Below are 27,459 nucleotides of genomic sequence, written 5' to 3'. Positions count from 1 at the left end.
GAATATCTCTATGATTATGTTTTTTATTTTGTGCCTTTCACAACAGCACTATCAGAATTTCCAATTGCTGGGTGCTTGGTGCTTGTTAAACAGCCTTTTCCTCATACTGAATCTCAGTCCTACTGCGTTGGCTGATAAGGGGAAAGAGAAGGACCCGCTGGCTGCCCTCCGAGTCAGAGACATCCTTTCTCGTACTAAAGAGGGAGTGGGCTCCCCTAAACTGGGGCCTGGAAAAGGGTATGTGTCTACTTGATCGTAACTTACTTTTTGTTTTATTTCCCTAACATTTTATATTGACAGGGAGCTAGTATGACTTCATATCAATAGGAAAATTTGCCTTCCTACCTGGTTTGAATTTAACAACTAAGATAATGATCATGACCTGTTATCTCCACAACATAGCTTTGTGATTTTTAGATAAGTCACTCATTCTCTTTGATCCTATTTCCTCATCTATCAAAGGGGAAAAATATCTGTGCAATGTGTATTTCAGGAATTTTTTGAAGTTCAAATCAGAAAAACATGTTTCTGTCTTGTAAAGCGGGCTTGTTTGACTTGGAGTTGAGTACTTGCATGTATAACCTGTAAGATGAGAATATTGTCAGGGCCTCCTGGTTTGCTTCCTGTAATATTTGCCATTGTTTTGATGAACTCTGAAAGAAGAGATATGACCAATGTACTGTTCAGGTTTCATTTTCTAAGCCCATGTGTTTCTGGATTTTTTCATTCAATCCCTATTATATACTAGGCCCTATTCTAGGCATTGAGGATATAGCACTAAGCAAAGTGATGTCCTTGCCTTTATGGAGTTTATTTTATATCTGGAGAAACAGTGAACAAATCTACTAACGAGTAGATTATAGATAATCATATATAAATGTTGTGAAGAAAAAGATGTCAGAGCGAGGGGCTGGAGAGTCATAGGGGCTTTTATTATTATATTTTATTTATTTATTTATTTTTTTGAGACAGAGTCTCCCTCTCTTGCCCAGGCTGGAGTGCAGTGGTGTGATTATGGCTCACTGTAACCTCCACTTTGTGGGTTGAAGCAATTCTCATGCCTCAGCCTCCCAAGTAGCTGGGATTACTGGTGCATGCCACTACACCCAGCTGATTTTTGTATTTTTAGTAGAGATGGGGTTTCACCATGTTGGCCAGGCAGGGTCTCGAACTCTTGACCTCAAGCGATCCGCCCACCTCAGCCTCCTAGAGTGCTGGGATTACAGGTGTGAGCCACTGTGTCCAGCCCAGGGCTATTATTTTAGTTATTTCAGATGATCCAGAAAGGGCTCCAAAGACATGATGTAGAGACCATATGTGAGGTGACAGAGCTATGTAAGTATTTGGGGTAGAATTGGATAGGGTGGTGTGGCAAAGGCAGAGAAAAGAGGTCAAATTCGAATATATTTGGAAGGTACAGCTGGCAGGATTTACTGATGGCTTGCATGTTGGGTGTGAAAAAGATGACATCACAATTTTTTGGCTTGAGGCCACTGGGTTGTATAATTTACTGATACCGGGAATGCTTGTTTAGGAGTGGGTTGAGTGGGAGGAAGGGGAAGAAATAAAAACGTAATATTGGCCATGCTGAGTGTAAGATGACTGTCAGACCTCTATGTGAGATGTTGAGTGGGCAGCTGGATATGTGAGTCCAGAGTTTCAGGAAGAGATCACAGCCTGGACTGTGTTAACAAATTACCCTCTGAGCATCTTCTGTGTCCCAGGCTCTGTGTTAGTTCTGGAGTGCTGTGATGAACATAAAAATGGACATATTCTCAATTGACATGAAGTAGATATCCATACAAATATATCTTTTTGTTTTTGTTTTTGTTTGAGGCAGAGTCTTCCTCTGTTGCCCAGGCTGGAGTGTAGTGGTGCAATCTCAACTCACTGCAACCTCTGCTTCCCAGGTTCAAGCAATTCTTGTGCCTCAGCCACCAAGTAGCTAGGATTACAGGTGTGCACCACCATGCCCAGCTGATTTTTTTTTTTGTTTTTGTATTTTTAATAGAGATGGGGTTTCACCATGTTGGCTAGGCTAGTATTGAACTCCTGGCCTCAAGTGATCTGCCTGCCTGAGCATCCCAAAGTTCTGGGATTACAGGCATGAGCCAGTCTGCCTGGCAATGTCAAATTGTATCTAGAGAGTATTAGAACAGGGGCATTTGACCTGGCCAGGGACATCAGAGCAGGCTTCCCCAAGGAAGTGCTAATTAAGCTGAAATCTGAAACTGGTATTGACATGGTAAGGTGATAGACACTAGGCAAAGTAAGGAGGTAAGAGTGTTCCAGAGCAAACGGTAGTTTGTGATTTTATGAGTGGCCATTTTCATTCTTGGCGTTGTAAAGGGAAATGAAAGAATGCCAAGAAGTATATCCTTAGAAGTAGCAGTTATGCTTTTAAAATGGCTGTTGTTTCTTCATATTTTAAAAGAATACATGTATGTTGTATAAGTGACAAGCCATACAGATGGGCATAAATAGGAAAGGTAAAAGTGATCCCAAATTCTACCACTCAAATTGGTAAACATTCCTTCAGACATTTTTCTTTGCACATATAAAAAATATATAAGTTTACAAAAATGGGATCAGTGTATATGAAATACTGCAGCATCTTTTCAGTGACACTATTAAAATGTCTAAGTTTTTAATGGCCAGCAGTATTCCACTATGTAAATATACCACAGTTGCCTAATTCCCCTATTGCTAAGCACTTATTTAGATTGTAACAAATGTCTTGTTTTGATAAATTTTGCTTTGGTAACTTGCTGAAATATAAACTTTTGGGAACTGAATTGTCCTCTTGGGATGAATTCCCAAAAGTACCATTGTTGGGACAAAGGGCTCACATATTTAAACATTGGAAATGTTTTGTCAAACTACTCTTTAGAAAAGTAACACTAATTTGCATTGACACCAGCTGTGTGCTTATATGCCCGTTTCCCCATGCTCTCTTTGACACTGGGCATCATTAGTCTTCATGTTTGCTTATCTTAGAGGAGAGAATGCTATGATATTTCATGTATTTGTATTTCTTTGATTACTAGTGTGATTGTATTTCATTTCACCTATTTATTGGTCATTTGTATTTCTTTTGTAAACTGCCTCATGTCCTTTGCCTTGGTTTTCTTTTTGGTGTTTGTCATTTTCTTTTTAATTTTTTTATTATTATTTTTACAGAGATAGAGTCTCACTTTGTCTCCTAGACTAGAGTGCAATGGTAGGATTATAGCTCACTGTAACCTTGAACTCCTGGGCTCTGGTGATCCTCCCACCTCAGCCTCCTGAGTAGCTAGGACTACAGGTGTGCACCACCATGCCCAGCTAATTTTTAAAATTTTTTTTATAGAGATGGGATCTTGCTGCATTGACCAGGCTGGTTTTGCACTCTTGGCCCCAAGCAATCCTCCTGCCTCAGCCTCCCAAAGTGCTGGGATAAAGATGTGAGCCACCACATCTGGCCTGTGTTTGTTCTTTTTTCTTTTTGATTTATATAAACTTGCAAATCAGATATATTAACCTTTTGTTATGTGGACATTTTGGACAGGAGGAAAACACTTTACTTGAATGTAATTTTCTTTTCTTTATTTTATTTTTATTTTTGAAACAAAGCCTCACTCTATTGCCCAGGTTGGAGTGCAGTAGTATGAACACAGTTCACTGCAGCCTCCACCTCCTGGGCTCAAGTGATCCTTCTACCCTGGCCTATTGGGTAGCTGGCACCACAGGTGTGCACCACCACATCTGGCTAAGTTTTTCATATTTTGTAGAGACAGTTTCTTGCCATGTTGCCCAGGTTGGTCTTGAACTTCTGGGTTCAAGTGATCCTCCCACCTTGGCCTCCCCAGGTGCTGGGATTATAGGCATGAGCCACTGCTCCCGGCCTGTCTTTTTATTCTCTTAGATTTGTTTCCAGATATTTTATAGAAGTTGGTAATTCTAACCTTTTTCTTTTCAAAACAATGATTCTTTAAAAGTTCAATCTACATTTAGAAGTCAGCATCTTTGCATAACCCATTAGCTTTGAACTGATTGTTTAAATTCCAAAAATTTTTCGATTTGGGAGTTTCTTCTATTCCAGGAGGTTTTATTTATTTATTTATTTTTTTGTTTTGAGACAAGGTCTTGTTCTGTCACCCAGGCTGGAGTGCAGTGGCGCACCTCAGCCTCCCAAGTAGCTGGGACCATAGGTACATGCCACTGCGCCTGGGTAACTTTTTAATTTTTTTGTAGATACAGGGTCTTCCTCTCTAGGTTGCCCAGGCTGGTCTCAAATCCTTGGGCACAAGTGATCCTCTCATCTTGGCCTCTCAAAAGTGTTGGGATTTAAGGTGTGAGCCACTGTGCCCAGCCTAGTCCAGGAGTTCTTAACCTGAAGCCTGCAGATCCTTAGGTCATTTGTGGATGGGGTTCAAGGAGATTGTGAACTTCAGAAATTATATGCAGATGTATGTATGTACAATTTTTTTTTTTTCTGGAGAAAGGTCCACAGAGTCTGAAAGGGGTCTAAGACCCCAAAATGGCAAGATCCACTGTTTCAGAGGTTGTAATTTATTGTTAATTATTTTAAGGTTTGTGTTTTCCTTTTTCTTTTTGTAGGCATCAGGGATTTGGGGTACTCTCAGTAATATTGGCAAACCATGCCATTAAATTGCTAACGTCTCTCTTTCAAGACCTGCAAGTGGAGGCCCTTCACAAGGTGAGGAGGTTATCCCCATGGTAATCAGCATATTGATTGCGGGATCCACTTCTGGCCAAGCAAGCTTGATCCATCAACTCAAGTTGTTTTTTCTGGCTGAGTAGTATCATTAATTGCCCTTTGATACCATTGCTTTCAGGGTTGGGAGACAGATGGCCCCCCTGCAGCCCTGAGCATTATGGCCCAGAGCACCTCCATACAGAGGATTCAACGGCTGATTGACTCTGTCCCGCTGATGAACCTGCTCTTGACGTTACTTTCAACTTCCTACAGAAAGGTGGGTGGGAGTCAAGCCATTGATAATTTAGAAGAATGTCTCATAATTTTATATATATGATATATATATATTTTATATGTATTATATATATATATATAAAACCTTCTTGAAATGAGTAAGACTGACTATATACCATGACCTTTATAGACCCAAAGTTGTGGTAATGGTGTTGAAGTGAGAAATTCTTAACGGGTTGAATCTATCCAAACATTTGAATCAGTTATTGATTATCAGTTTTGTGATACACGTGGCTATTTGGTGATTTGTGATGATTGGCATACTGAAGCAGAAGCATAGAGGACACTATGGAAATACGCCTTTTTTCAATTCTTGTCCACGTCTCTGGTTGGTAGTGTTTTTGTAGGATAAAGTGATGAAAGTCCTTAATTAAGGGAGCTATTAAGAGGCATACTCTTGGATTTAGGAAAAAATAAAGAGAAATGGAAAAAGTTTTCATGCGGCGAATGAGATTAAATAGGATGGCTCCGGTTTTGTAATTGTCATTTTCCTAGGCATGTGTCCTGCAGCGGCAAAGGAAGGGCTCCATGAGCAGCGATGCCAGCGCCTCCACCGACTCCAATACTTACTACGAGGATGATTTCAGTAGCACGGAGGAGGACAGCAGCCAAGGTAGAGGCTGCTCTTTTCTGTCTCCCAGAGATAAGCTATAGAGTGCAACAGGAGTATTCTCAGCAGATTCCTGTAGTTTCCTGAACAAACCAAAGTTTCCATTTTGTTTTCACCTGCTTAGCCTGGACCTTGGTTTTATGTGCATTCAAAGATGACATGTTATTTAAGAGCAAGTTGAGCTGTTGATGAATGAATGATGGAAACAACTTTCAGCCAAGCCTGGTTTACTTTTCATTCCTTTCCCTCCAAAATCAGAAAACATCTCAATTGTTCCATATTTCTTCCTGTGTTGACTGATTTTGTGACCTCTGCTCTAAACTTTTTCAGTGAAACTCAGTAGGTCACATGTGAGGTGTTCGGTTTGGATGTTATCATAGTCATAGTTCAGGGAAGCTTGAGTAGAGAAACCTAATCGTGTTGCAGTGAACACACTGGCATGCCCTCCTGCCTTAGTTTGATGAGAGAGTGAATAAGGTAAGTACCTCAGATTATTTCATAATCAGATTTGTGGGAACAATGTGAAATACGGAGGGAGGCGTGATTCTTACCATCCTGTGATTTATGGTTGATAAGGCAAGTATAAATTTGCTCTTGAAAATGTTTGGCTTGTTACGAGTAAAATAATGTGAAGTTGTTTTTCTTTCTTTGTTGGGCTCCTTAAAGAAAAATTGGCTGGGTGCGGTGGCTCACACCTGTAATCCCAGCACTTTGGGAGGCTGAGGTGGGCAGATCACAAGGTCAGGAGTTCGAGACCAGCCTGGCCAATATGGTGAAACCCCGTCTCTACTAAAAATACAAAAATTAGCCGGGCATGGTGGCACATGCCTGTAGCCTGTAGTCCCAGCTACTCGGGAGGCTGAGGCAGGAGAATTGCTTGAACCCGGGAGGTGGAGGTTGCCATGAGCCAATATTGCACCACTGCACTCCAGCCTGGGTGACAGAGCGAGACTCCCTCTCAAAAAAAAGAAAAAAAGAAAGAAAAAATAAATCAGTTTTATTTGAGTATAATTTACATGCAATAATGTGAGAAATTCTTAACGCGTTGAATCTATCCAAACATTTGAATCAGTTATTGATGATCAGTTTTGCTCTTATTTTATGTATGCATTTAGATGAGTTTTGATACACAAATGCAACCTTGTAACCACCATCACAATCGGGATATCCTTGTGTTCCTTTTGACTTAAGCACTTTTAGGAAGCAGATGCACCAAAAACACTTTTAAAAAATATTTATGTTCGTTACTTTATCTTTCTCTATTCAGATGATGACAGTGAGCCTATTTTGGGGCAATGGTTTGAGGAGACTATTTCTCCCAGTAAAGAGAAAGCAGCACCTCCGCCTCCTCCCCCACCTCCTCCACTGGAAAGCTCTCCTCGGGTTAAAAGCCCCAGTAAGCAGGCCCCTGGTGAGAAGGGCAACATTCTGGCGAGTCGCAAAGATCCTGAGTTGGTAAGAGTAGGTTTCTAAGGTTTAAGGGAAGTGGACATGGGGAGCTAGGGGTATGAGAAGCAGGTCATTTAAACTCAAACATTTTGTGGCTTGGATAACTGTAGTGTTTAAAGATATTTTTGCTTAGGACTTATGTGTCTTGATTATGTGTCATTAAATAACTTGTGTGACTGTTCCTGTTTCTCTGCTGGCCTTTAGAGTCACTTAATGGCTTTGTGACATTGGGCAAGAATCTGAATTTTTTCTAGCCTTAGTTTTGTCTCCTATCATATGACAGTGATTGTACCTGCATCTAAAGGTGTTGTGACATCTTAAAGAGAGACTATTTGTAAAGTGCTTAGCATAGGTCTGATATATCATAAGTGCTTGCTATGGTTGAACTGTTGGTTCGACTAGTATTGATTATCCAGTAAGTGTCAGTCCCTGTTCTGATGATGTGAGTGAGTCAGATACAGTTCTTGCCTTCATATATGTAGCTTACAGTCAAGGATGTGGACAAAAAACATTTATACAATAATTCAATTTAATTTTAGTAGAGAAGTTAAGAGCTAGGAATTCTATATATGTGTAATAATCATTAATATAGGCTTCAGGATTGAATATATCAGTAATGAATTGGAGCCGGACAAAGGACCTTAGGAGAACAAAAGAAATGGGTCAGTCTATTTAGAAATCCTGTTTTCATACACTGTTTTGTAACATCTGTTATATTAAACTGGAATGCCATTTTGTGTAAGTAGAATTACATGGGAAAGAGAGACTCTCATAATGAAACTTAGGCCCACTGTAAGTGATTTAAAATCTGATTCTTTCATTCATTGTGTTCATTGCATGAGACCTATGAGCAATATTTTATTTTCTATTTGTAATCAGAGTTTATAGGAGCGCTGGGCTTATGACCCTGATAAGAGCTTTTTTTGTGTGTTCCTTTCAGTTCTTAGGTCTGGCTTCCAACATTTTGAACTTCATCACCTCTTCCATGTTGAACTCTCGGAACAATTTTATCCGAAACTATCTGAGTGTATCTCTTTCAGAACACCATATGGCCACCCTAGCCAGTATCATCAAGGAGGTGGACAAAGATGGACTCAAGGGTCAGTAGACAAGATATGTGCCTGGTGGATTTTTTTTCTCATGGAGTTTGGCTGTTGGCAGGGAGGTGTGGTGCATGCAATAGCTGCTTAAATAATTGACTTTTCTACTTGTCTTCAAGGCTCATCAGATGAAGAGTTTGCTGCAGCTCTCTATCATTTCAACCACTCACTGGTAACCTCTGACCTTCAGTCACCTAACCTGCAGGTTTGTGTGTGCTGTGACCATCTAGGCAAGAGCTCATGACACCAGCTTCCATAGGCTGCAGCTCCAATTGTTTGTTTGTTTTTTTGAGATGGAGTCTTGCTCTGTTACCCAGGCTGGAGTGCAGTGAGACAATCTTGGCTCACTGCAACCTCCACCTGCCAGGTTCAAGCGATTCTCCTGCCTCAGCCTCCTGAGTAGCTGGGATTACAGGTGCGTGTCACCATGGCTGGCTAATTTTTGTATTTTTAATAGAGACAGGGTTTCACCATGTTGGCCAGGCTGGTCTCGAACTCCTGACCTCAAGTGATCTGCCCGCCTCGGCCTCCCAAAGTGCTGGGATTACAGGCGTGAGCCACCGCTCCCGGCCTGTAGCTCCAATTGTTGAGGAACAGTTTGTCATTAAATCCCCTCCCTGGAAAGAGCATTGAGAGGTGATTCTAGTATGTCCCTGTGCCTTATATTTAGGGTCATTTCCAGAAAAAAAAATACGTCCTTTATCTTAAGTCAGTAAGCTTAAAGAAAAGGAAAACCCACAAAAACAAACAGAAACTCCTGATGATTATGCTAGCAGAAAAGTGGACAAATACTCAAGCAGGCAGTTCATATGAAAAGAAATATAAGCGGTCAATAAACATAGGAAAAGTATTCAACATCTTTAGTAATTGAAGAAAGACAAATTAAAATGTGTGTTTTAAAATAATCAATCAAATTATAGGAGATAGATGCTCTCATATACACTTGTACTTGCAAACCCACCACCAAAACAAAATCTAGGACATTGACTGTGAACTTCCAATCTTATGGTTCTCTCTCCCCAGTGAAATAGCTGATGTCTTGAATCCTAAATCTCAAGTTCCTCATGTCCTTAGTCATATATGTATATGTACGTGTATGTACATATGTAATCTATATTCCTTAAATTTAAAAAAAGTTTTAATAATTGCTTGTAGTTTTATAGCAAATGACATCATGCTCTATGTAATGTTTTCAAGCTCTCTCTTTTTTCATGTAGTATGATATAGTACTGTATTGCCAAGATTCATCTATATTGTTATGTATTTCTATAGTTATTGTTTGGACTACTGTATGATATTCCATTATGTTTGTGACTCAAAACCACAATGAGATACCACTTCACTTACACCCATTAGGGTGGCTATTATTAAATGGAAAGTCAGTGTTGGTGAGGATGTGGAGAAAGTGGAATTCTTGATGCATTGCTGGTGGGAACATAAAATGATACAGTAGCTGTGGAAAATAGTATGTCAATTCTGCAAAAAATTACATATAGAATTACTATATGGTGGCACGTGCCTGTAGTCTCAGCTACTCGGGAGGCAAGGCGAGAGAATCACTTCAGCTCAGGAGTTTGAGGCTGTAGTATGCTATGATTGCGCCTGCGAATAGCCACTGTACTTTAGCCTGGGCAACATAGCAAGATCCCTATCTGCCAAAAAAAAATAGAATTACTATATGATCCAGCAATTCTACTTATATACCCCAGAAGAAATGAAAGCAGGGGCTTGAACAGGTGTTTATCCATGCATGTTCATAGCAGTATTATTCCCAGTAGCCAGAAGACGGAAGCAACCCGGGTGTCCATTGACATTTGAATGGATAAACAAAACATCCATCCATACAATGAATGTTATACAGCCTTCAGAAGGAAGGAAAGTGTGACACATGCTGCAACATGGAAGAACCATAAAGACATGATGCTAAATTAGTCAGTCACAGAAACACAAATACAACCCTGTATGGTTCCACTTCTGAGGTACTTAGGTAGTCAGATTCATAGAGACAGAAAGTAGAATGGTGGTTGCGTGGGGCAGGGAGGTGGGAAAGTGGGGACTTGGTGTTTAGTGGGTACAGTGTTTCAGTTTGGAGAGACGAAAAAGTTCTGGATGTGGATGGTAGTAAGGGTTGCAAAATAATGTGTATGTGCTTAATGCCACAGAACTGTTCATGTAAAAATGGTTGAAATGGTAAATTTTATGTTATGATACTTCACCACACAAGAAAAGTAAAGCAAAAATAGTGCTTGGTACCTAGTACTAGTACCTGCTAAATGTTAGCTCTCTTTATACTTGTATTATTGTTTAATATTATTATTGCAGTCTCTTGGTTCATGTGTTCAATACATATTCACTGAGCACCTACTATGTGCCAGGTACTATTATAGACACTGAAGAAATAAAGATAACTTGAGTTAGTGTGGGATCATGAAAAAGGAGGGAGATACGGCATAGGACATTTTGCAGAGATCATGGGCCATTATTTGAATGGGGCAAAGAGCATGGAAAGGAAGAAGTCTTGGATATTGCCTGAGTTTGAAACTCAAATGAAACTAGAAGGATGCTATTGTCATTAATAGAGACAGGAAAGTCAGGAAGGAGAGTTGGTTTGGGGGTAAGAGAGATTGGGTTTTGTTTTATTTGTTTTTTTTTAGAGGTGGGGATGTTACTATATCTTCCAGGCTGGTCTCGAACTCTGGGCTCAAGCAGTACTCTTCCCCTCAGCCTTTTGGGACTATGTGTGTGTGCCATCATGCCCGGCTGGTTGGTTGGTTGGTTCCTTCCTTCCTTCCTTCCTTCCTTCCTTCCTTCTTTCCTTCCTTCCTTCCTTCCTTCCTTCCTTCCTTCCGTCCGTCCGTCTCGCTATGTTGCCCAGGCTGCTCGAACTCCTGGCCCAAGTGTCCCACCTCAGTCTCCCGTATAGCTGGGACTGTAAGTGTGAGCCTCTGTGCTCGGTCTAAGGTTTCAGTTTCACTATGATGAAGTTTTGGGGTGCTGGTGTCTAGAAAATAGTTGGGAATGTGAGTCTGAAATTCAGGAATTAAATTGGGGCAATTTTTGAAGTAATGAGAAACAGTAAGACTAGCAAGATAGCTGAAGGCTGAGGCTGAACCCTCAGAAATGCCAGTATGAAAGAAGAGTGGAGGAAGGGAGGACTCAGCCAGAGTTCTGCTGCTAGATGGACTGTGGTGCAGTTTGACTTCTTAAGAGAGTCAGTTACCTTACTTAGAGCTGAGAAGGAAGGATTAGGGTGGAAGGGAAAGACCAGGTTCCTATGGAATGTTAACTCATTTTTGTGGCTCTGAGGACTGAAAAACTGACACCAAGATGAAAAGCTAAAAAAAATAGCATTAAAAAACAGCATTATAAGGAATATATGTTACTTATCTATATATATGGCTAGGTACACCCCTCGATTTGAACATTTAGATTTTTTTCCTGATTTTTCCATTATTAGAATTGTGCTATAGTTAGTATTTTTCATGTAGCTCAGGTAGGTTTTTGTTTGTTTCATTTAACTTAGGAATTAAGAAGTTGTCTATGACTTTGTTGAGCATGGTGGTTAAGAATGTGGTTTTAGAGGCCGGGCGCCATGGCACTTTGGGAGGCGGGTAGATCACTTGAGGCCAGAAGTTCGAGACCAGCCTGGCCAACATTGTGAAACCCCATCTCTACTAAAAATAAAAAAAATTAGCCAGGCATGGTGGCACATGCCTGTAATCCTAGCTACTCGGGAGGCTGAGGCACAAGAATTGCTTGAATCCCGGAGGTGGAGGTTGCAGTGAGCTGAGATTGCACAACTGCACTCCGGTCTGGGTGATGGAGTGAGATTCTATCTCAAAAAAAAAAAAAAAAAAAAAAAAAAGAACATGGTTTTAGAGATAAACCTGGCTTTACCACTTAGAGACCTTCACCTTCCCTCATCAGTGACATGGAGCAGATAATACTTCCTGTCTCTGCCTGACACATCCGGTGTGACAAAAAAGTATGCTCTGCGCTTAGCTCAACCTATGGTAACTGCCTAGTCCGTGGAAACTGCTCTTGAGGCCAGCGACATTTTGTGAAACATTCATTTCCAAGGAAGGGTCCTTGAGGATGTAGTATAAAAATAAAATTTAATTTGGCAGACTTAGAAATTTATCCTACATCCCACAGTAACCGTGTGTTGTGTCTTCTGAAGCCAAGTGAGAAAGGCATTTGTCTGGTTTTCCATTGGCATCCTGCTCAGTGTGTGTGTGTGTGTTTGAGAAGATAATTTGCAGCTTAGTTAACTGAGCTGAAAATGAAGCTCATTTGAAAGACATGCTCCACCTGGAGGTGAAGAACAGCCTTGTTGAGTTCTGGGTGCCTTGAGATCTCATAGGCAGAATTTCTCTGCCAATACTGTGGATCTCTAAGGTGTTGGATCTTCCCCTTTTGGGTGTTATTTGTATTATGTAACTGATTATTAAAGAAAAACTATTAGCTATTACAGTTGTTCAAGAAGTTTGCTTTCAAAGGCAACAACTTTTCATGTTTTGTCCATTTACAAAATTATCCCGATTCTGGTATCTCAATGCTTTTCTCCTTTTTCAGGAGCCCATATCTGACACTCATTAACTATAAATGTTAATGAGGTTAGATCAGTCAGTTTTCACTTATGTTTTTCTCATTTGTTGACCTAAATGATCTTTATCCAAACTATTCCAAAATCTGAATTTCTAGGTCCTTCTTTCTTTAAAATATTCTGTTCAATATTAAAATAAACAAACGTTTGAGAACATGAGTAACCTTTTGACTTTATCCCATATCTGTTTCCTAATGTTCTGTTCCATGTCTTTCTTGTCAGAACACACTGTTGCAGCAGCTAGGAGTGGCTCCTTTTTCTGAGGGCCCTTGGCCCTTGTACATTCACCCTCAAAGCCTCTCTGTGCTTTCACGCCTCCTGCTCATCTGGCAACATAAAGCCAGTGCTCAAGGTGACCCTGACGTCCGAGAATGCCTTAAAGTTTGGGACAGGTAAGATGCCTCTAAGGGAAGGCCTATAGAGAAGGTTATTTCCTTTTTTATTTGTTTGACTTCTTTGTAGTTAATCTGTGGCTTTGAGATGTTGCTGTAATGGTAATGTTTAGAGTGGGGAGGGTAGAAGAGGGATAGAGTTGGAGATGTGCTGTTAAAAAAACAAGTATGTCAACTTTGGTCTGGAAATAAAGTCTCCCTGTAGCACATGGGGGATTTGGTTATAATTATTAGATGGAACCACAGTCTTGAACAGAACCAATTTTATCCTGACCTGTTTTTTTGAAAGACAAGCAGGGAAGCCAGCTCTGTCCTTGGTTATTTTGCTTTCAACATGAAACCACTTAGGGGCACTTGCGGACTTTTTTGGACAAATTTTAAAGAATTTTTTTCCTTGGGGGAAGCTCAGATTAATCATCTAAATCCGCTTTAGACGGACCTGTATTTGCCATTTTTGTTTACATGGTTAGAAGTCTTCAAAGCAGTTTGTTTTCCTAAAAGGCTTTGCTTTCTGTTCCCCATTCTAGGATCAAATAGCTCTAATGCTGGATTTGAGAAATCATAAACCTCCTTGAGTGCCAAAGACCCACTATATTTTTCCTGGTGGAATCTTGCAAAAAGGCTGAGAGGGTCGAGGGGTGCAATGAGGGAAACCCTTGTTAAACACACAAATCTCTTCCTAATATTAAAACACACATCTCTTTCCAAATAGCCGAAGGCTATTGGAAACAGTTGGCTACATTCATTCCTTTTTTGCATAAAAGCTCTTCTGACAAATTCTCTGAATAGTATAATTTCTTTTTTATTGCTTTATAGTCTATTGAGTTATTTTTGACTATTATGCAGTGATTTTTAACCTGTAGTATAAACTTTCAAAACTAGCATTAAATGATAGAATCAAAGTATGGGGAAAAGTAATTGAATTGGTTCACCTGTCCAAGTTTATTAATCAGAAAGGAACAATAGCAACATTTTTGTGGGGGAACTTGTAGTACTTTTCATGGTCACAAATGACAGGGTGGGCATTAACACGCCTGTGTTAAGGCTTGCCTCAAGTGATCCTCCCCTCAACCTCCCAAAGTGTTAGGATTATAGACTGAGCCACTGTGCCCGGCTGGCCAAGTCTGACTTTTTTTAGCCAAAATAAAGTTTCTGTCTTCTCTTTACCATGTAGCCTTTTTTTCCTTCCTTAATTTGTTTTCTTAATGCCTGGGTTTAGGAAATGTAACTCTTCTAGTGCTTGACATTATAACTCCTGGGGAATGCTCTTTTTCCCACCAGATATAGTGATCTTTTCTCTCTGGTAGGTTTTTGTCTACAATGAAGCAGAATGCCCTGCAAGGCCTGGTGCCCAATGAGACAGAAGATCTGAATGTAGAACACCTGCAGCTGCTCCTCCTCATTTTCCACAATTTCACCGAGACAGGCCGGCGGGCCATATTGACACTTTTTGTCCAGATCATCCAGGAGTTGAGTGTCAACATGGATGCTCAGATGCGCTCCGTGCCGCTCATCTTGGCTCGCCTCCTTCTGATCTTTGATTATCTGCTTCATCAGTACTCCAAAGCCCCTGTGTATCTATTTGAGCAGGTACAGACCAACACGTTCTTTTTTGCTTCACCATTACTGAGAACTTTATTCTTCTCAATGGTTACCATGATCCGCAGCCCAAATGACCTGCTCACTTTAGGTCTTAGGTGTTGGTAGGTTGATGGGTAGGATTAGGAGAACCACTGAGACTTGTGCTGATGTTTAGCCAGAAGTGATACATGTAGATTACTTGATTTGACGCATTTTTTGAAAGTGGAATGTAGGCTGTGTTCAAAGGCATTCTCCCATGAATTGCCCTGCTCTACCTGTGTCTGATGCAGTGCCCTGAGCATCAGCCCTCGATGAGTATTTGTTAGTGGTTGAATGACAGTCAAGTAGTAAATTTTATGGATTGGTAAATTCCTTTGCTGTAAGGATCCAAAATGAGGATAGGAGGATCCGTTCAGACTTAACTGTGTTCAGCATTTCTTAAAATGTTTCATTGAGCACTATTCCGTTTATGTTCCACCAAAAATTGCATTCCAAAAGTAGTCACAGAAAAATCTTTAAATTTTTATTTTGGTTTGTGAGTTTCCCAGGCTTTGGTATACCAAACTATTATCATACCTGAGTGAAAAGCTGAATGGTGCCCAATAAAACAGAATATTTGAATGTAGAACACCCACATTCAGATTACCAAGATTCGGTGTACTGAGCTATTATCATGCCTAAGTGAAAAGCTGAATGGTGACTGTGTATCTTTCTTAATTTCAGTATTTGTGTTTTAAAAGGTACAGCATAACCTGCTAAGTCCTCCCTTTGGGTGGGCAAGTGGATCCCAGGACAGCAACAGCCGCCGGGCAACTACTCCTCTCTATCATGGATTCAAAGAAGTAGAAGAAAACTGGTCTAAGCATTTCTCATCAGGTCAGAAAGAAGATTGTCAATAAGAAACTGACTTACTGATTCTCATTGGTGGGGTTGAATTTGAAGCTTGGAGACTCTTGGAGGATCTTTGGTCATTTGCTTTAGTGTAATCCCTATGGGTGGCAAATCACCTATGGATTAAAACATTTCAGAATTGGACTCCCACATAGCCTACTTTTATATTTTTTTAAAAATTGAAGCCAGACACTGTGGCTCATGCCTGTAATCCCAGCACATTGGGAGGCAGAGGCAGGCAGATCATTTGAGGTCAGGAATTGGAGACCAGCCTGGCTAACCTGGTGAAACCCCATCTCTACTGAAAAAATACAAACAACGTTTAGCCAGGCTTGGTGGTGCCTGCCTGTAATCCCAGCTACTCTGGTGGCTGAGGCAGGAGAATCACTTGGACCAGGAAGCAGAGGTTGCAGTGAGCTGAAATTGCACCACTGCACTCCAGCCTGGGCAGCAGAACAAGACTCTATTTCAAGGAAAAAAAAAAATTGAGGCCGAGCATGGTGGCTCATGCCTGTAATCCCAGCACTTTGGGAGGGCAAAGTGGGAAGATCGCTTGAACCCAGGAATTTGAGATCAGCCTGAGTAGATCCCGTCTACCAAAAATTATTTTAATAAGTAGCTGGGCATGGGGGCATGTGCCTGTGGTCCCAGCTACTGGAGAGGCTAAGGTGGGAGGATCGTTTGAGCTTGGGAGGTTGAGGTTGCAGTGAGCTATGATCACGCCACTGTACTCCAGCCTGGATGACAGAGTGAGACCCCTGTGTCAAAAGAAATAAAAACTAAAAAATAAATTGAGACACAAGAAATCAGAATCCTCATGTCTGGCCATAGGGTACAGTATATGGATTCTTGCCACTCTGTGTGATTAATTTTCCTTATTTTCCCTTAGAGTTGTGGTTCTAAAGTACAGCTAAATTTCCTTTTGGGTCTTGGTGATATGCTGGTCTGAAACTAATGTGAACATGAGATTATCTCTAGTGTTTTTCTCATATAGCAATTGTCTGTTCTTTGGATGAGGTGTTTCTTGTGTTCATTTTTAGTGTGTGTTTGTGCTTACCCTGAGGATTATTAGATGTTAAGTGTGTTTTGTGGAAACTTTTGTGAAGCCTTAGTGTGAGTTTACTGTTATCTCTTACTATTCGATGTTAGGGAAACAGCATGTAAGTTTAATGTGTGCAGACTAATGATATAATTTGTTGATTGATTTGATTCTAGGGCACCCTACTTAACTCTTAGAGCAATGGTTCTCAATAGGTGATTTTGCCCTCTCCCCTCCAGGACATTTGGCAATGTCTAGAGATATTTTTGGTTGTCACAACTGGGGGTGCTACTGGCATTCAGTGGGTAGAAGCCAGGGCTGCTGTTAAATCACCTAGAGTGCACAAGATGGCCTCCCACAGCAAACACTTATCTGGCTCCAGATGTCAATATTGTTAAGGTTGGGAAACCTTGTTATAAGTATTTTCTGAGTTTTTACATTGCATACTAGTTAGATAGAGTTAAGAATGAAACCGTTCTTTTAATTAGCACATTACTTTTCAGATGCTGTCCCACAACCCAGATTCTACTGTGTCCTGTCCCCAGAAGCCTCAGAGGACGATTTGAACCGACTTGATTCTGTGGTACTAGGAATTTTAAAACTGCGTTTTATATGTGGGTCAGATGGTTTCCACCAGAATCAGCCTACTGGGGGGAAAGGGAATAACTGACTTTTTATAGTCAGGAAATGTAGTCTGTGTTACGATTTGAGCTTATTCTAATAGGAAAATGTTACTTGGATATTTATTTGTTGGGTGCACTTTTGCTGTGGGGTTCATCCTTTCTGGATTGGCACCTCTGACACTTGATTTTTGAAGACAATCTTTGTTAGCATTTTTCACGTGCAAATATTTTAATGGACAAAAATAATTGCCTTACGCTCTTATTCTAAAGCCAGCAGTTTGTGCTCACAATAGCTTGCAAACAGTGTGAGTAACGTCCTAGAATGGGAATCTGCTCCAAGGAGAAATTAATGAGTATGATTTGATGGGATATTTTGTCAATCATGAGGATAAGTGATAGTCCATAGGCAGTAGGAAAAAATGCTTTAAAAATAAGGAAATAATTGTCTGTCTTTCTTGATGTCAGGCATGTGACGTCCTTTTCTCCAAGCTTGTCAAGTATGATGAGCTTTATGCTGCACTGACAGCCCTGCTTGCAGCTGGGTCCCAGCTTGATACAGTTAGGAGAAAGGAAAACAAGAATGTAACAGCCTTGGTAAGACCATGGAACCCTGAGAAGTCTTTGGGTTGTGTTTGATCATTGATCATTTCTATCAGAACTTTCCTTCTGAAATGTAATCAGTTTATTGAATATTGATTTGCAAAACTGACTGATACTTGAGTATTTCTAGGTAGTTTGGGTAGCTATGTTCACCTTAAAGATAATGTAATCAGCTGTTGCATTTTTTTGGTTACCATTGAGAGAATTGTAATTTAAGAGTTAGTGGTACCCCCCAAGTGCTATATCTCCTGTGAATACTGGTTGATGTGTGATATTGAAAGCCTCATGCTTGAGATTTTTCTGTGGCTCTGTTAATGTGTCTCTATACTTCTAGAAGCAATTCCAGGCCACAAAAACGGACATCTGATTGCAGGTCTGCTAAGCAGAATGTCCTGCCCTCTTTTGGTTAATTGGTAAATTATTAGGGAGCCAAAGTTGTCTTGGAATAGCCTTTTTGGTCTGTGAAATGTGCAGAATATGGAACAAATTATTTGTATGTGTGTTCTGCCATTTTCTGCTAGGTGCACTCCCTAGAAAGATCTGGCGAATGGACTTGGGGGCCAAATCTCAATTTAAAATCAGGACTCTACACAGCTCTGCTTTAAAAGTTGTATTTGGAGTAGTTCGTACTATGAGGGAGATCTTGAGGCAATACCAAGTGCTACCTCTATGCTCCTTTTCCTTTCTCCAGGAGGCCTGTGCCCTTCAATATTACTTCTTGATACTGTGGAGGATCCTAGGAATTTTACCACCATCAAAGACTTACATTAACCAGCTATCCATGAACTCACCTGAGATGAGCGAATGTGACATCTTGCACACTCTGCGATGGTCTTCTCGGCTCCGGATCAGCTCCTATGTCAACTGGATAAAGGTAACACAGAACTTGCTGCTAAGACTATTCAGAGCCAAAGTGCTTTGTGCTTACTGGAGCTTTTAAATTTGAAGATGATGAAAGCTTTGGACTCTGCCTATAGTGATCTCCTAAACACTTTTTCTTGCTGTCCAAATAGGATCACCTTATCAAACAGGGAATGAAGGCTGAGCATGCTAGCTCGCTTCTAGAACTGGCATCTACCACTAAGTGTAGCTCAGTGAAATATGATGTTGAAATAGTAGAGGAATACTTCGCTCGACAGGTATGTAGTATTGGAACCTAAATGATAGAACTTGGTTTCTACCATAGCCCATTGCCACAACTAATTATATTTTGCATATTTTTAAAGATCTCATCCTTCTGTAGTATCGACTGTACCACCATCTTGCAGCTGCATGAAATTCCCAGTCTGCAGTCCATCTACACCCTTGATGCCGCCATCTCAAAGGTCCAGGTCTCTTTGGATGAGCATTTTTCTAAGATGGCTGCTGAGACTGATCCTCATAAGTCGTCTGAGATTACCAAGAACCTACTTCCAGCCACGCTACAACTCATTGACACCTATGCATCGTTCACCAGGTGTGGTGAACTGCCTGCCCAGAGATGCACATGCACTCTTCACTCTGTGCAGATCCCCCATTGACTCAGAATTTGACATTTTTCCCTTTCGTCAGCTTAGGGGTTTTTTCCCCATAGTATAATGCTTTCTTCTCTAGTATGAAGGGGTGCTTGATGAGGGAATTTTCAAATAGTGCAGGAGGAGTCAGGAGGAAGTTTAATGTCTATAATTCTTTAAATATTTTGTACGATTTTACTTGTAGGATACAGAGAAAGGTAATTTTTCTAAACACTGTCATTTCTGTTATTAACTGAGTTAAAGCTCCTTAAATGCTCTTTATTTATTATTATTAAAAAAATTTTTTTTCTGAGATGATGTCTAGCTCTGTCGCCCAGGCTGGAGTGCAATGGTGCGATCTTGGCTCACTGCAACCTCCACCTCCCGGGTTCAAGTGATTCTCCTGCCTCAGCCTCCTGAGTAGCTGGGATTACAGGCATGCACCACCATGCCTGGCTAATTTTTGTATTTTTAGTAGAGACGGGGTTTCGCCATGTTGGCTAGGCTGGTCTTGAATTCCTCACCTCAGGTGATCTACCCACCTCAGCCTCCCAAAGTGCTGGGATTACAGGCATGAGCCACTGTGCCACTGTGCCTGGCCCTTAAATGCTCTTTACATGTCATGATATGTAGTTGGAGAAAAAAAAAAATCTCTAAATGAGTTAGAAATTATTTGAAATTCAACTCTTTCTATTACAAACACTGCAAATTGCATGCCCTGTAGACTTTGTTCTGTATGATGTTTAAATATTTTAAAGTTAATTTCAGTATATAAAATTGGGAGATTATTCACAAGTTTAGATTTCTGGCTTTTCTTAAATCGGAAGAACTGGCAAAACTGGGCCTGACTTCCCAAACAACAGTAACAGACTGGAGCTAAGAATTAGTTCCCTTTGCAGCAGTTTTCACCGGGCTCTCTTAAGCTTATTTACTTTATCTGGGACCCTGTAGGATCTCAGTGTTCACTCTTGTTCTATGGGGCTTTTTTGTTTTGAGATGGAATCTCACTCTGTTGTCCAGGCCGGAGTGCAGTGGCGCGATCTCGGCTCACTGTAACCTCCACCTCCTGGGTTCAAGTGATTCTCCTCAGTTTCCCGAGTAGCAGGGATGACAGGTGCATACCACCATGCCTGGCTAATTTTTGTATTTTTGTATTTTCAGTAGAAATGGCGTTTCTCCATGTTGGCCAGGCTGGTCTTGAACTCCCGACCTCAGGTGATCCACCTGCCTCAGCCTCCCGAAGTGCTGGGATTACAGGTGTGAGCCACCGTGCCCAGCTCTGTGGGCTTTATGCTGCTTTAAAGGGACCTACATCTTTGTCAGACTTAACTAACCTTGTCTCTTAGTGAGACTGCCTTGCAGAAGATAGAGGGCTCTTGTTTGAGGCAAATTTTTTGAACAAGTATGTATGGCTGCTACGTGCCAGGTACTTTTCTAGGTGCTAGGGTTATGGCAGTAGCCAACGCAGACCAAGTCATTGCCCTCTGGGAATTTACAGACTCTAATCTGGCCTAATAGGCCAGTGCTTTCCACACTGAGCTGTTAACATTCCTGGTCAAGTAAGTTTGCAAAATGTTGGATAAACAGTTTTTTTGTTTGGTTTTGTTTTAAAAAATATAGTATTCAGAGCCTTTACTGTATACATTGTCAATCTTCTGAGGTGGGGAAGGAGGATAGATATAGTATTCACTGTTTCTCAGGCTTATTTGTCAGACAGTAATGTTTTGGGAGCATTTCAGAGGAGGGGACATTCTTTGGGAAATGATTACCCACTGGAATTCTTAGAGACTGGGAAGGGGCAGGCACTGTCAACTATATTAAATAGATAGGAAACTGAGATATAGGATTTTCAGCCAGTCTAGGGCCAGTTTTTCCTAACTGGTGGGATTAGATTCCTATGGCTTCAGTTTCCCCCTGTTTTTTCCCCAGAGCCTATTTGCTGCAAAACTTTAATGAAGAGGGAACAACTGAGAAACCTTCCAAGGAGAAACTGCAAGGCTTTGCTGCTGTTTTGGCTATTGGCTCTAGTAGGTGCAAGGCAAATACTCTGGGTAAGAGAACAAATGTGCTTTTGTGTAATATTATTACAACAGCTAATACTGCTAGTACTACTGCTTCTCTCCCTTGGTGCCTACTGGCATTTACTATTTATTGGAGCCTTTTTGTGTATCAAGCATTTAGGTAGGTTTATCTGTTTTGATCTTCACAATAACCCTATGAAGTGTTACTTTGATCCCCTTTTTACTCATTAGAAATTAGGCCTAGAGAAGTTATTTGTCCACAATCCTGCATCTTGCAAGAGATAGAGCTGGGATCCAAACCAGGATCTGTTGGTTCCAAAGCATAAGGCTATTTTGTCTTTAGCACAGATCTTTGCTCCCCTCCCCTTTCCTCCCCTCCCCGCCTCTTCTCTCTTCTCTCGGCAGGGTCTTGTTCTGTCACCCAGGCTGGAGTGCAGTGGCGCTATCGCAGCTCACTGCGGCCTTCACCTCCTGTGTTCAAGCAGTCCCCCTGCCGCAGCCTCCCAAGTAGCTGGGATCCCAGGCACATAATACCATACCCGTATAATTTTTAAATTTTTTTGTAGAGATGAGGTCTTCCTATGTTGCCCAGGCTGGTGTTCTTTTCATTTATAGGGGATAGGAAGATTAGCAAGCTAGTACTTTTGTGCCTGGAAAAATCTCTTTGCTGGGTTAGGAATGATCTGGTAGAAATTTAGGGTGGAAAATGAAAGGGCTTGATTGGAGTTAAGTACAGTAGTTACCCTTTAAAATTTACAATCGTTTGTATTTTCCTTAATTTCAAGCTTTAAATATTCATTTAACATTCAGATGGTCTCACTTTGTACTGCTTCATTGAATGCTGTTCTTAATGTGTGTTATGATCCCTGCCCTTAAGATTTGTCTTAAAGACAAAAGAGATCAAGAGAAAAGTGATACCTATTTATTGAAGGGGAGCAGATGTTTAATGGTGATTTCAGTCTGACTTGCAATGACTCACCCTCACTTCGCATCTTATTTTCAGTTGTCTTCTTTACTTGCAAGATTAGAAAGTGAACATGATGGGAAATGAAAACCTTACAATTGAGAATGTTAGCTATTAAGCAATTAACTGGTTCTTGGACATAGTACTGCTATTGAAATATCCATCTAAGCTATCTTACTAATTATTTTGACAGCCTGGGCTGTACTGTTTCTTTCTGCATTTGCGCTTGGCTTTTAAAATGCTCTGTGTCATTCCTTCTTTCTTGTGATGATTCCTTGTCCTTTCTGTCGCCTCCAGGTCCGACACTGGTTCAGAATTTGCCATCGTCAGTGCAGGCTGTGTGTGAGTCCTGGAACAACATCAATACCAATGAATTTCCCAATATTGGATCCTGGGTGAGTCCCTATCTGTTCCAGGGGTAGAAATACTGAGTGCCAGCCATTCTGTCTTTTGTTCTTAAGCCTAAAGGAATTAGGCTTAAACTAGCTACCAAGATATCTTATACTGCAGTAATACTGGCTGTGGCTGAATCATTAATCAGTGCATTTAATCACCTAGTTGGCTCTCATATGGCTTTTTGCTTAGAAGTTTGTGTTATCAGAAGACAAACCATTTTATTTATTTGAGCCTCAGTTTCTTCACCAATTGAATGTTGGACTGTGACGATTCAATGTATTGAATGTTAAGTGCCTAGCGTATTACCTGGCACACGAATTCCCAATACATGTTAATTCTGTTTCCTTTGTAGGTTATATGTCAGGAACCTGCTCCTTTTGTAACAGTTTTACAGGGTCGCTTTTAGCTTCTCTAGGCTTTTAGATACTGCTGAGTCTTTTTTTTTTTTTGAGACGGAATCTTGCTCTGTCACCCAGGATAGAGTGCAGTGTCGCGATCTCGGCTTACTGCAAGCTCCGCCTCCCGGGTTCACACCATTCTCCTGCCTCAGCCTCCCGAGTAGCTGGGACTACAGGCGCCCACCACCATGCCCAGCTGATTTTTTTGTATTTTTAGTAGAGACGGGGTTTCACTGTGTTAGCTAGGATGGTCTTGATCTCCTGACCTCGTGATCTGCCTGTCTCGGCCTCCCAAAGTGCTGGGATTACAGGCGTGAGCTGCCATGCCCAGCCAATACTACTGAGTCTTCTGTCAGTTTACTTGCTCTTTGTATATCCTCTCCTCACACTACCTCTATTAACAGATTATTCGCTCACTGAAGTTCTTTTCAAAAGCTAAATATTATAGTCTTGTTGTCCCTGCTTTATGATCGTGACCTCTGTTTACACCACCCAGAACTTTAATAGAGACCAGATGCATTACAAAATCCAGTTCCTTCTCAGTCATTATAGACAAACAATAGTTTTACTTTAAATATAGTGCATTATATTATACTCTAATCATTTGAAAGTGGTATTGGATATTCGTTGCATTTAACTGTTAACTTTGCACTAATTAAAATTTAACTGCTTCTTTTTCTGTACCCCACTTCCCTTCCCAGCATGAATAACAGTGTATACTGAGTAGAGGCTATTGTTTACAAATGTCAGTGGGGTCTTAGTTTATGTCAGTTTTTTTTTCCATGTGAGAATTTTTTCCAGGGTAGATGGTCTATCCATTTACATCTGCTTTGCTTCCTTTCAGCGCAATGCCTTTGCCAATGACACCATCCCTTCAGAGAGTTATATTAGTGCAGTGCAGGCTGCACACCTGGGGACTCTCTGTAGCCAAAGTCTGCCCCTGGCTGCTTCCCTGAAGCACACCCTCCTTTCACTGGTCAGGTTGACTGGAGATCTTATTGTGTAAGTACCTACTACATAGCCCCAAGGACTCTATGTCTGTATTCTATTGTGGTTAAAGACGGACAGTGAGAGTTTTATAACTATGTAGTAATGCTTTCTTGTATACTTCTTTAGCAAAAAGAACCTGTTGCTTTAAAGTATAGGCACTTACCTAGAATGATTTTTTAACTTAGATCTGAAAGACAATAGAGTACTTCCTCCTCTGTAGTATTTTTCAGAAAAGGCTTGCTGGCTTTAAGACATATTGCAATTTGGAGATGTCTTGGGTTTAAATTTTAAAGTGATAGTGACAGATTATTTGATAATGTTTCTCCAGAATCATAGTGGGATAAATTCCCACCATTGTAAGGACTAGGTCACGCCAATGGAGGGACTATTGTCTTCTTATACATAGGTAACAGGTAAAGTCTTATATCGTATTGCCCTAAAAGTGATCCAGGTTCCTGGCAGTTATTCTAGAAGGCTTGTCTGGGATGGAATACTTGCTTTGGTTTCAGTTAATTTTCTTCGTTGAATATTATAAAATGCAGCTCATTAATTTGATGTTTTAGTAAATGGATTTTTCAAATGAAAATGATTTTTGTTTCTGATACAATAATGAAAAAGAAGAATATGAAATTTTATGATGATACCTGTGTATAAAATAGCTATCATGGGAAGAAGACTGGAATAAAGGCCCTTGCGCAATTCCCCTTCCCCTCTCCCCCGGCACGTAATTGAATTACCCTGTCCTTGCTTTGCAGCTTTTTGGAGGAGTGTATTCACTAACTTGATTTCATTTTCTTTGCTGAAGTTGGTCGGATGAGATGAACCCACCACAGGTAATTCGGACCCTGCTACCTCTTCTTTTGGAATCAAGCACTGAGAGTGTTGCCGAGATCAGTAGCAACTCCCTGGAACGCATCTTGGGCCCTGCTGAGTCTGATGAGTTCTTGGCTCGTGTTTATGAGAAGCTGATCACTGGTTGTTACAACATTCTGGCCAATCATGCAGATCCTAACAGGTGAGCTTGATGGAGAACAGTCAGGTTTCCTGTGACCTGCTGCTGCTGTCAGTGAAATGTACTAACACTGCTGCCTTTAGGTCATTAATAGCTTATTGTTTTTGTGTGTGTGGTTTTTTTTTTTATTCTGAGACATGATCTCGCTCTGTCACCCAGGCTGGAGTGCAGTGGGGTCACTGCAACCTCTGCCGCCGGGGCTCAAGCAATCCTCCTACCTCAGCCTCCTGTGTAGCTGGGACTACAGGTGCATGCCACCATGCCCAGCTGGTTTTTTTTTTGTTTTTTTTTTGGTAGAGATGGAGTTTGCCATGTTGTGTAGGCTGGTCTCGAACTCTTGAGCTCAAGTGATCCCCCCATCTTGGCCTCCCAAAATGCTGGGATTACAGGCGTGAGCCACCACACGTGGCCAGCTTATTGTTATTTGTGTTTTTCAACAGAAAATTCTGTACTTGTGTGCATTCTGCATTAATGTGGAAATGTGTGAAGAGTTTTTTGGAGTCGTTTTTTGTGATTAATTCTTAGGAATAGACATTAAGAAAATGGAAGACTTAGATGTTTAGATTTGGAGACTTAAAATTGTTTTTAATGACTATCAAGTGCTGCACTAGCTCTGATGAGATGTACAGAGGAGCTCACTGAAATTGATTTCTAATATTTTGTTGACTGTGCTGCTGAAATGAGTGTGGAATGGGCAGTCCCACAGCATAGCTGGATGTTGGTAGTTTAGGCCACATTGCTGTAGATGAGCTGTAAAGAACAGTTGTTTCACTTTCACCCCACTGAGAATTGTACAAATGAAGGTGCCACATGTTGGAATTTCCTGTCTCTTTGTTGTTGAGTAGTCCAGGTTTTCATCAAGGATTCCTTTTATTCCCTGTCTCCTCTTTTCTTTTTCTTTTTAACAGATAAATAATTTCAGACACTTTTAGCTGTGTAGAAATGATTTGTCCAAAGTGTCTTTTTCCCTAAATCACTGGCAGATCTGGATTAGGACTGAGCTTTAGATGCCTTTCCTGTTCATCTTCCTAATGAAGAGGATAGAAAAATAAAGTTGAGGGGCTGCTATTAATTCAGTAAACATGTATTGAACACCTACTTTGTGCCAGGCTTTATGTTAAGCTTTGCCAGAACAATATTGGACATTGCCCTCAAGGTCAGACAAACTTTGGATTTTACTAAATCACCATGAGGAGGACATTGAAACAGGTCTTAATACTGGTGGTTAAGTTTTCCATTTGATCCTCAGTGGACTGGATGAATCCATCCTGGAGGAATGTCTCCAGTACTTGGAAAAGCAGCTGGAAAGTAGCCAGGCTCGTAAAGCTATGGAGGAGTTTTTCTCTGACAGGTGAGCTGTGTTTTGCTTTATTCAGTGAATATTTTTTGAATGCCTCTTGAAAGCAAGGAGCTATATGTTGATTTAGGTACTTATTATCAGCAATATTTAAGGCCTGGTTAGGTGTCTGCACTTTGGGGAGTTAATTGCTGACTCCTTGGGGTTGTTGGTGAGGGGGTTAATTTCATGAACACCTTGTGTTATTGACTCATAAGTGGCCATTTTCCCCAGAGGAGATGAGATTGTGAAGAAAGGATGCTTTTTATGTGGGGCTTTAATGTGATTCTTTCCATTTTTCTCCTCTCTTGCCTCCCAGTGGAGAACTTGTACAGATCATGATGGCAACAGCCAATGAGAACCTCTCTGCTAAATTCTGTAACCGAGTTTTGAAATTCTTCACCAAACTCTTCCAGCTGAGTGAGTGACAGCTTTTAGTAATCTTCTTATGGGAACTTTGATGTCCGGCTAATACTGTGCATATCTTCTGCCTGAGTTTAAGTACAGCATGAAAATGCTAACAAGTGGAGAGAATCCCTCAGAGAAAGTTTGGAAGGAAGTTGAAAACTTGCTTTGAAGCCATTTCCCCTTTTCCTGGCTCAACAATTTGCCCCTTCTTTCCCTTCCTCTTGCCCTTCTTTACTGACCCTGGCCTCTTGTTCTGCTCCTAGCTGAGAAGAGCCCTAACCCGAGCCTGTTGCATCTCTGTGGCTCCCTGGCACAGCTGGCCTGTGTGGAGCCTGTGCGCCTGCAGGCCTGGCTCACCCGCATGACTACATCACCCCCAAAAGATTCTGATCAGCTGGATGTGATTCAGGAGAACCGGCAGCTGCTGCAGTTACTGACCACATACATTGTTCGGGAAAACAGGTAGAACAACTACATTTCTGTCGTGTTTCCCTAGCAACCCCAGAAATACGTTGATATTTGCAGTTATCTTTCCTTCCGGCACCAGTCTTAGCATT

The 27,459-nt window shown here is 41.0% G+C and overlaps 1 protein-coding gene across 10 annotated transcripts in view; it reads left to right on the top strand.

The window, feature by feature from the left end:
- UBR4 (ubiquitin protein ligase E3 component n-recognin 4) overlaps positions 1–27,459 on the top strand; it is a 142,202-nt gene that overhangs the window by 18,122 nt on the left and 96,621 nt on the right. For all 10 annotated transcript variants that reach the window (XM_030805617.1, XM_030805618.1, XM_030805626.1 and 7 more), the window contains exons 11-32: positions 47–237; positions 4,600–4,699; positions 4,839–4,976; positions 5,489–5,606; positions 6,871–7,058; positions 7,993–8,152; positions 8,272–8,357; positions 12,981–13,150; positions 14,458–14,740; positions 15,472–15,607; positions 17,165–17,244; positions 17,750–17,878; positions 18,576–18,758; positions 18,898–19,023; positions 19,111–19,340; positions 21,307–21,428; positions 22,660–22,757; positions 24,001–24,158; positions 24,952–25,161; positions 26,408–26,509; positions 26,814–26,914; positions 27,166–27,364. In XM_030805617.1, the coding sequence (XP_030661477.1) occupies positions 47–237; positions 4,600–4,699; positions 4,839–4,976; positions 5,489–5,606; positions 6,871–7,058; positions 7,993–8,152; positions 8,272–8,357; positions 12,981–13,150; positions 14,458–14,740; positions 15,472–15,607; positions 17,165–17,244; positions 17,750–17,878; positions 18,576–18,758; positions 18,898–19,023; positions 19,111–19,340; positions 21,307–21,428; positions 22,660–22,757; positions 24,001–24,158; positions 24,952–25,161; positions 26,408–26,509; positions 26,814–26,914; positions 27,166–27,364 (3,308 nt within the window). The remainder of the gene's footprint in view (positions 1–46; positions 238–4,599; positions 4,700–4,838; positions 4,977–5,488; positions 5,607–6,870; positions 7,059–7,992; positions 8,153–8,271; positions 8,358–12,980; positions 13,151–14,457; positions 14,741–15,471; positions 15,608–17,164; positions 17,245–17,749; positions 17,879–18,575; positions 18,759–18,897; positions 19,024–19,110; positions 19,341–21,306; positions 21,429–22,659; positions 22,758–24,000; positions 24,159–24,951; positions 25,162–26,407; positions 26,510–26,813; positions 26,915–27,165; positions 27,365–27,459) is intronic.

Source organism: Nomascus leucogenys, chromosome 24 (assembly GCF_006542625.1).
Source record: "Nomascus leucogenys isolate Asia chromosome 24, Asia_NLE_v1, whole genome shotgun sequence".
Taxonomy (NCBI): domain Eukaryota; kingdom Metazoa; phylum Chordata; class Mammalia; order Primates; family Hylobatidae; genus Nomascus; species Nomascus leucogenys.
Note: the sequence above shows the minus strand (reverse complement) of the source record. Positions and strands in the feature narration are given on the sequence as shown.